A 10,414-nucleotide genomic window follows, 5' to 3' on the forward strand; every position below is an offset into this window, starting at 1 on the left:
GCTTGTGTTTATAATATTAATCCTTTATGTTTGTAATATTAATACCTTAAGTTTATAATAGTAATCTCTTGGGTTTATTAATCCCTTAAATTTATAATATTAATCCTTTTAATTTATAATATTAAATTTATAATATTAATCCTTTTAATTTATAATATTATTTTCTAGAGTTAAAAATTTATCTGATTTATAATATTAATAGACCTTTAATTTTTTTAATCTTTTAAATTTATTATATTATTTATAATATCAATAATATTATTATAATATAATAATAATTATTATAAATGATTATATTTGTTATGATAATAATTATTATAAATGATTATATTTGTTAGGATAGTTATAATATAATAATAATAATGATTTATATTATAAAAATTATTATTATAATATCATTAATCATATTAATATCAAATCCATATTATTGATATTTATTGCTCTAGATTAATCACATTGTAATTGGTCCGGGATTAATACAAATTGTAATTGTGTATATGATTAATATAGACTTATTATTGTGCTAATTTTAAAATACTTTGTTGAATTAAAATTAAACATTTATGACATACATAGAACAATAATGTTTTGTGTGCTCATGATGTTCTCGAGAGGATGGTATCATAACTTTGCCCCAATGTAACCAAAATGACGAGGCCATGTTACTTAGCAATGAAGATTATGGAGCAGTTGCCACTTGTCAATATTTTACTATGTTTGGGCCTCCAAAAATATTTGGAAAAACCCGTCTCTTTCCATGTATCTCTAGTACTTCCACCAAAAAGAGATGGATGGTGTTGCAGGCTGAAGTCAGGTTTGTAAAACCAAAGGTTGGACAACACAACTGAGCAGTCCGGGTTGTAAAACCGAATGTTGGACAACACAACCTACGAAAAGCGGGGGCATGTCCTCTAGGCTTTTCCGTAAATGTTTCACCACGCCCATTAGACCTGTACAGCTTCAGCTGGGATGAGGTCGATTTCGATCAACGTGGGATCTTCTAGAATGTGGGGTTCGTGCACATCCAACTCAACCTTTCTTAGAAAAATATAAAATATCTTCAAGTTACAGAGTTAGAGATTTAAAAAAATATATATTTATTCCTCCATTTGAAACATGGCATTGTCAAACAAGGATATAAAATATCTTCAAGTTAGAGAGTTAGCAATTTAAAAAAAAAAAAAAATTATTCTTCAATTTGAAACATGACATTGTCTAATAGGTTTTTCTCTCATTCAAATAATAGAATTGTAGTTTAATAGTCACACATGTTGGATTCTAAAATGAGAGTGACTCTTTTTAAATATTTTTGAAATGAGCTTTAGTAAAAAATTAATTAAAAAATGGTGAATTAATTAATATTATGTATATTTTATTATCAGACCTATAATTCTAATTAATTTTTATTTGATAGTTTGAAATTTTACCTTAATTAAAACCCAGCAAATAAAAAAAATTCAAATGAAAACTAAAAATATTAGAATTTACCCCAATTAATTATTATTTCAATATAACATATGAATTAAAACCTAAAAGTTCTGCATTTAAAAATAAAATAATTTGCATCGTTCAATTTCTATAATAGTTATTGGTAGTTTAATTAATAGTTATGGGTACATGAGAGACTTTATTAAATAATTTGTGACTTGTGTACTAATAAGTGGATTAAAGTTCATTCTCATATCTTCTAAAAAAAGGAATTGGATTTATTTTGGGTGGTTTGGAGAAATAATTCAAATTCTCACAATCTAAGTTCAATTTTTGTAAGTGATATGATGAGTTGAGACTCTATTAAATAATTTCTTATGTGTGCACACATAAGCGAATTAAAGTCCACCATCATGTACCTTAATACCTTAAAAAAAGCTAATTGGATTTATTTTGAGTGATTGAGAAGAATAATTGAGATTCTCACAATCCAAGTCCAATTCTTATAAGTGATACAATGAACTTTGATGCAATGACTTCCAACATTTTCATTGAAATTACCTTATTTAAAAAAAAATCAAATAATTTTATACATGTATATAATTTTAATAGTAAAATTATTATATAATATATATTTATTTTAGTAGAAATATTTATAAATAAAAATAAAATTAATAATTAAAAAATAAATATTTCAATCGTCTCAACCATTGATTTTGTGTTAATCTATATATTTATTTTTATAAATAAAAATAATAATAATAATTAAAAAATAAGTATTCCAATTATCTGAACAAATGATTTTGTGTTAACCTACACAAAATAATTATATATATAATCTATTTTAAAATATAATTTAGAGGTTGAGTAACATAGATTAAACTACCAATACCATCTTTATTAGATTGTCAAAACATAATTTAGAACCTTGTATGGTATATAAAAGCTTATCTAAAAAAATATGGTACTTGTGTTTGGTATTGTTCATGAGAATGGGAATGAAACTCACGTTTTAAGTCTGATAAGGAAAGGGATTGGTATCTTAAGCTTCTCGATTAAATTCACAGGTAATTATTGTATATCAGTTTTTAGGATTATATAAAATTCTAAAATTAAAAATTAAAGAGAATAAAATTGAGAATACTTTTTTTACATGATAGGAAATGAGATAAACTTGTAATTATAAACTTTATTGTAGTTTATTTTATCTTATACTTCAGATAAAAGAGTTCCAATTGGTTATTCTACCCTCTAGATCGAGGATCGATTTTCTACAAATGACAGCAGGGACTTCAAAGAAGATGCATAGCTGGTCATCACTGTATTCCATGTTTCCTGCGTGGGGTGCAGGATATCCCAAAAGAAAGCGGTGGTTGGATCGGTGCAGAGGCTATACAAAGCGTTCCCTTCATTGTCCACGCTTCCACAATGATCACTAGATAAATCGCCGGTGCAACATGGTTTCAGAATTGGCTCGGTGAAGCCACCTGCACAGACAAGTTTTCCCAAACATAAGGACTTTTCCAGATTATCACAGAGAACAAATCGTGGAAATACTAGAAATAGCGAATGACCATGTTGCTGTGGATCCGAAAGAATCGACATGAAAGCGCCATATTGGTCCAGAACGACCATTTTAACGCCAGCCAGATTTTTATTTATTCCGTCAACAACTTCCTGTAACAGTCCATTGTGCAACAAGGCCACTCCGTTTGCGGTTTCATTGCAATAGTTGTAAGAATATTCGATTGTAATATATGGCAAGCATCCCAACGGTTCCATAGCGGTGACTGCGACCTTCCGGATACCCATCTTGTACAAGAGCGCCAAATCCGCCGAAAGCTGTTTGATCAATTTGGGGACAAATGAATCGACACCCTGCAGCCAGCCGGATTCATGAAATTCACTCGATGGGTCGACAAAACTAAAACATTTCTATATGCAAATTGGTGATGATAATTGGTTGCTGCCCGTTACCTCATACCCATGATTCTGAAGATAGAAACTGTAATCATTCCCTGCAACAGAAACTAAAACCAGAGAAGATTCTAGGTCTTGCACAGAGTACACTCCTCCGACAACCAATTGCTCTAGCAGGTTGATTTGGGCAGTGAGATTGGGAAGTCCATTAGAAGTATTAAACACTCCCGTCCCTCCATACGCAAAATTAATGCCATCGGCTGTTATGTTGCGATCTGAATCATTCCGGTGCTCGTAGGGTACAGGAGAATTGACATTGAAATAGGACGCTGCAAAGTTGTGTGAGTGAATTTGTGTTAAACGGCATTCTTATAGCAGTAGTCTAACCATTATGTATTTTTGTTCAGAAGGTTATGGAAATTTCAGTTATATTTAAAAAAAATTAACAGGGATTTTTGTAAATCTAAATAAAAACAGTTAAACTTTATAATTTTAGGTGTTTTAGAAATTTTTTATGGTGTTTGATCTATTTCCATCATAAAAACAAGACTCAAACACTGACTCTACAGGATTTTTTAAATTTTTTTTGGCTCAGATTCCAACCACTTTAATCGTAAAGACAATTCCTCCTGCTCAAGGAGACGACTCTATTTTTATACAGGAGAGTAATGACCTGAATGTGTAATAAAATAGATGTGTAGCAATATAGTACTAATAAAGATTAAATAATCAAATTAAAAAAATTTAATATTTATAAATTATTAAAATGGTTAACTATACCAATAATGTTTTGTTTTCCAGACAAAGTATAATGTTTTGTTTCCCATACAAATAAAATTGAAGTTTTTTTTTGAATGGATGTCATTTCTCGTGATCAAATTAGGGTGTTTTGGTTATTTGGGCAAATATTACCTATGTTAAAATGATCTTTCCATTTTAAAGTAAAGCTTAAACCATTTTGGATTAGCTAAAAGCTTTTATCCTCAAACTTCGAAATAGCGAGTAACCCAAAACCAAAGGACATTGGGAAAGAATGAAAATCAGTCACAAGAAATCGGTTTAGTTGGTATGATTTAAAAATCACAACTTAAACTGTATTTATTTATAACAATTCATATATCAAGTATTTTTGATGATAATTAATAGGTTTTATTTTATTATAGAGAAAAAAAATATAATAATAATAACAAAATAAATATTATTTTAATTAAAAATATATATTTATTTGATTTTATTATTGATTATTTATCAAATTAATATAATATAAATTAATTTAATTTATAGTATTTTTTATTATAAATATAATGTTAAGACATTCTTTATGCTATGTTATTAGTTTATTAGAGAATGTACTGTTTTAGTCTTATGATTTACTAGATTCTGTTGTTTTAATCTTATCACATTATATAATTTGTGTAAATCTAAATTACATAGCTTATTAGAGAATCTACTGTTTTAGTCTTAGTCTAGGTTACTGATTTACTAGAATCTATTGTTTTAATCTTATTATACCATATAATTTGTGTAAATCTAAATTACATAGCTTATTAGAGAATCTACTATTTTAGTCTTACTCTAGGTTACTGATTTACCAGACTCTACTGTTTTAATCTTATCACACCATATAATTTGCGTAAATTTAAATTATAAATTAATTAAATAAAAATGATAAAGAGGGAAAAAACAATTCACCAAAATATAAGTCTTATAAATTCGGAAATGATATAAATTAAATGAAAAAAATGAGCAAATATAACAATTCACTGGATCACCCAAATATAAATCCTATAAATTCTGAAATGATATAAATTAAATGAAAATGACGAGGGAAAATAACAATTCATTCGACCACCCAAACCATAAATCGTGAACAGTATCTTATAGAAATAGAAAACATACCTACAAAGTCAGTTAGGACTCTGCCATTAATGTAACGTCATGAGGGTTTGCCAGGGATCCAAACCATAAATGCCTAACAATATATTAGAGAAATAGAAAACATACCTACAAAGTCAGTTAGGAGTCTTCCATTAGAGTAACGCCCTGAGGGTTTTCCAGGATACGTTATCCCATATGGAGGTAACCACGATGCCATAGACTTATTATGATTTCCAGTATCGGAATAAGAGTCTCCAAACACGAACATAACGGTTGCATTGGCACTTTCAATATTCCCTGCACCAAACATTTATTATTTTTGCAGTTCATCATACTCAAAACCTAAGGATTGCCACAACATTGTTGTCAGATGAAAATAAACTGAGTTCACAGAAGAAAACAGACCGATGAACAAGATAATGAACGTCGAAAAGAAAACAACCCAATGCTGTGTCTCCATTTTTGCAATCTCTGTTATAAAAAACCTTGGCATTTCAGAAAATTTGACAAAAGCAAATATAGAGTGGCCGCTAATAAAATCTAGTACTAAATCACAACTAAACAAACAAACATTTTGTTAATTGTGATAAACTTTCAGAGTCAACCATAAACGATTACCTCAACCTAACCCACAACTACAGCCTTTCTATGCGTATAGAGTCATCGGAACACCCCTGTATTTATAGAGCAACCCGAATTCACCTGAATAAAAGAAATTCGATGGGGACCAAACCCAAAATAGCTGTGGCCGGCGAATAAATGCAGTTAATGTGGACCAAATTGATACGGACGGCAATATAAATTTCTTCAAAATTCACGTTTAAAATGAAGACAAAGCATATGGCCTCAGTGGACCAGCTAATAGCATGACAGTTTAATAGATCAATAACATGCTGGTTTTTGTAGCTACTGGTGTTTTATGTGCACCTCCCACATATGCTATCTAATGTGTTTATAGTGTCTTATGTCTTCATTTCTACAATGTTGTATTAATGTTGTGTGTTTTCACTCCAGCGATGTTGCAGTTGTGTTCTGCCTTGTGTCTTATGTCTTTACTTTCTTCTTATCCGGTTATCCGATCATTTTCAGTAAGGCATTTTCATTTACATATTTTAGCTCAGACATTTCCACTGCTCATATCACCACAACCTACTGACCTTAATCAACGAGTTTGTGTACAGGTTTTTAATCCCACTTTATAACTTTTTTTCCCTTTTATTCACTAATTTTTTAATAGAATAATTTTATATAAAATTGTTAGATAAATGTAGAGGAAAAGGATAAATCAAAGGTCTAATGGAGTTATAAATAATAAATTTAAATACTCCAGACATTAAATTGTAAAAACATTAATTAAATTATAGGAAATATAAAAATAAATAAATAAAAATATATTTAATTCAAGAATAAAATATTATTAATATAGGAAATTTTAAAGTTTTGAAGGTAAATCAGATATTAAATACATTAAAGAGAAAATGAATAAAATGAGATTATGATTGTCACAAAAGAGCTATAAACTTTAAAATTTTACTTGAAAAGAAAAGAAAATTAAGACACTCTAATACTAGTTAAGGAAAATTGAAAAATAAATTATAAATCCAAACAATGTCATAAAAACAAAGAGATCAGGAAAAAAAAGAGAGAGTATAAAGATAAGTTAGTTCCAATTAGGCTAAATGTTGAGGACCATATATATGACATATTCAATAAAACTCTATTTTCAAAAAGTTTATGAAATTTATAGATGAAGATCACATATCTAGAAGACAACCCTTAATTAAGGAAATCTAGGAAGGAAGGAGAATGAGAAATGATTAAGAATAGATATAGAGACAAAGACTTTAGAGATGATAATAAATAGGAATTTGAGACATATTGATTATGTCATGGAAATCTTCAGCACATGGCCTACGTTTTGCGTAAAGTGAATAATAATTATCGATGTATTATTTGGTTTTATGGTTTATCGTTTTGTGTACAGTGAATATGTAATTATTTTTTTGTTTTTTGCTAGGTAAGTACTTACAAGGGATTTGAATCATTGATCTATCACAAAGAATGTTTTAAGTGCACTTATTCATCGTCAATCCAAAATCTTATGAGCCTAAATATGTAATTATTTATGTAGAGATTTTTTCTAATTAATGTTACTGTTAATTGCTTTATATTAAATGTGTAGTTAACTTTAATAGTGTTATTCATGTTTATTTTTAATTAATTCATTTTAAAATATATGTATAAATACATTTATTAATATGAATGGAAATTTATATTTATTATTATAAATATGTATAAGTATATTTATTAATATTAATGGGTTAATTATTTCACTGTTAATGTTAACTATTTTATATTAAATTTATAGTTAATTTTAGTAGTGGTATTCATGTTTATTTTTAACTAATTCATTTAAGTTATATGTATAAATACATTTATTAATATCAATGGATATTTACATTTATTATTATTCAAAGTTTATTGTAAATTTTACTTTCAAAATATTAAATAGGTAATTGATTATTTTTTCTATTTATTAATATTTTTATGGATATGGAGTGTAGTCACATAAAGTGAATTGTTGGTGAACATTCATAAGCATCGGTCTATAATAAACCTCAAAACACTTGTTTAGTCATACATTGTTAAAATTTAAAATATTATAAAAATTAACTAAATTATAACTTTATTTAAAATTATTATTATTATTATTAATGATGGAAATAATCAATATATAAGGTAAAGATATATACATTTAGAAAAAACATGTAACAAAATTATTAACTATAAAGACTCACCTCCACTTTATTATTACAAGATTTTTAATTTGAAAAAGGCTTTGTTACAATATTATGGTCCAATAACATGGACTATCAATACCACATGCTTAAAAAACCATAACACATTTTAGATGACATTGGTTCATATAACTGTTTTTATTAATTAAAAAGGAAAAAAAAACATAGCTACATTAGAGATAATCTCAATCTTTTATGTCTATATGATTAAGAATATTCTAAAATATTCTATAAAATTTAAATCCATGCCATCCACCTAGAAATTATAGATAATTAAATTAAAATTATAGATTCTCTATTCCAAAATAAACATATTTATAGACATAATTATAATTTATTGCACAAAGAGGTGTTATCCAACCTAGTATGAAAAAGATATTGTAATGTCATGTTTTATCATGTAAATATTTTGACTTAATCAAATTACACGAAAATAAAAATGAAATAAAATAAAATTAATAATTATAATTATTAATTAAAACATTTTTACTCCATAAAATTACAAAATATTAAAATAAAATAAAATAAATAATTATAATTATAATTAATTAATAATTAAACCAATTTAGATTTATGTAAATTCTAGATCTCTCAAATGTTGAGATCAAATTTCATACCATGCAAATCTATTTTAAAATATATAAAAAAAAATATAATCTCTTAATACTTACTGAATCCAAAATTAAAATAAACCTAAATTAATACTAACAATCTTCACATAATTATTTATGTTTATGTGCCTAGGCATTTGTTGGAAATAATCCTGAGAGGGGGGGTGAATCAGTATTATCAGATCAATAATTTAATTTCCCAAATAGATTTGTATACGGTACTTCAGCTAAGTGAACTAGCATGTATACGCGACTGTACTTAAAGCAACTAGAGCATATGCAGAGAACTTTTGATTTACCCAATTTATCATGCATTGAACTTTAACCAATATATCAAATATTTATAATACAGTGCAGTAATAGTAGAATAAAGCATCACGCATAAGCAACACCCATGAACACCAAGATATAAGGCGGAAACCCAATGTGGGTGAAAACCACTTGCTGTTGTCGTCTCTGTCTCCTTTTAATAATAATAAAATCTATTTACAATCTTGTACTTGTGCAGACTTATACCAGTACGCAGGCTTCTACCTGCAGAAGGTTACAACCTTCTCTTGTTCTCTAGCTTCTACTGGAAGGGAGTTACAACCCCTTAACTCTTGTACTAGTCGATATCTTTACTAGTATGTAGGTGGCAACCTATAGAAGGCTATGACCTTCTTTCTTCCTCCAAGGACCATGTTTCATAAATTCTCACACTGGATCCATCAACTACATAATAACTGCAATTCAATCATCAAATACATCTGCATCAACCAATCACTGATACTCAATCATCACTTTCTGAATCAACCGCAACTGAATCAATCAATCACTTTGACAACCCATTGTTAAACCACAATCAATCTGATCATTTAGAATACTGTCACCAAAATACAATAACTAGAACCCAAACCAGAACCCATAATTCTACAACAGCAAATGGAAACAACTGAAACATGCTTTATAAGGTATACACTACTTCCATGTGTCAAACCTGAGTGTATACATGCTTTTCTAAAATCCAACCAGTGTATACATATGCAAATATTAGTTCATAATTCTGCAACTATTCCAGACTTCAGTTATACCAAGATCATAACATTTACAGAATAACACATGCGTCAGTATTCATATCTAGACTATACATGATCAAACCACATAATGATAATTCATTTCAAGCCTTCAGATCCCGATCCATCATTAGATCTTATCCTTCATCAACCGCTAAGGTTCATCCTTGGTTTAGATCAAGCACAACACCATAAGCCAATAACCTGCATACTAGATCTCACACTTCATCAAATATTCGGTACTTGCACACTCAGCCTAATGATCTTCTCCTCCTTTTACAGTTTTAGGCCTTTCTCAATACCATGGACCAAAACCACTTAGGAACAATACCTTGGACCAAATACCTAGGGTCAATACCTCGGACCAGATACCTTGGACCAATACCACGGATCAAAATACCATGGACCAAATACCTCAAACCAAAAACCTAGTTTTCCAAGGTATACACACTTTTCCTTCTGTGAAAGTGTGTGTGTACGTATATGCTACTTGTGGTTAGTGAACCTTCATGTATATGCAGCTTGGTCAAGGTGAACTTGCGTATACCTTTCTTTCTTCATTATATGTAGTCTGATCTGTAATTCTTTATTGTTAACATGATGTACTATGATCTTTCATCTTAGTGAGTTGCCATCAAGGACAACACCTGTATCATAATGCCAAAACTCTCCCCCGTTGGACTTTCCAGAAATGGTAATATTTCTCATCAAAAGTGTCTTTTCT

The 10,414-nt window shown here is 28.6% G+C and overlaps 1 protein-coding gene across 1 annotated transcript; it reads right to left on the bottom strand.

Moving 5' to 3' along the window:
- Positions 1-2,622: 2,622 nt before the first annotated feature.
- On the bottom strand, positions 2,623-5,874 carry LOC149219769 (GDSL esterase/lipase At5g03610-like). Its single transcript, XM_089382673.1, has 6 exons — positions 5,845-5,874; positions 5,632-5,697; positions 5,353-5,523; positions 3,406-3,677; positions 3,003-3,306; positions 2,623-2,915 (listed from the first exon to the last, which is right to left on the bottom strand). The coding sequence occupies exons 2-6, from the start codon at positions 5,684-5,686 to the stop codon at positions 2,680-2,682; spliced, it is 1,038 nt and encodes a 345-aa protein (XP_089238799.1). The 5' UTR covers positions 5,687-5,697; positions 5,845-5,874; the 3' UTR covers positions 2,623-2,679.
- Between the last annotated feature and the right edge of the window lie 4,540 nt (positions 5,875-10,414).

The sequence above is a fragment of the Pinus tabuliformis genome, chromosome Q (assembly GCF_031772625.1).
Source record: "Pinus tabuliformis cultivar Carrire ecotype Pingquan chromosome Q, CPIR1, whole genome shotgun sequence".
NCBI classification, from domain to species: Eukaryota; Viridiplantae; Streptophyta; class Pinopsida; order Pinales; family Pinaceae; genus Pinus; species Pinus tabuliformis.

Excerpts from the sequence above, each read along its gene's own strand:
- LOC149219769 (XM_089382673.1), bottom strand. The coding sequence starts at position 5,686 with ATGGAGACACAGCATTGGGTTGTTTTCTTTTCGACGTTCATTATCTTG. Across the intron at positions 5,524-5,631 it reads GTTCATTATCTTGTTCATCG|GGAATATTGAAAGTGCCAAT; the intron begins GTCTGTTTTCTT and ends TGTTTGGTGCAG. Across the intron at positions 2,916-3,002 it reads TTCGGATCCACAGCAACATG|GTGGCTTCACCGAGCCAATT; the intron begins GTCATTCGCTAT and ends TTGTCTGTGCAG.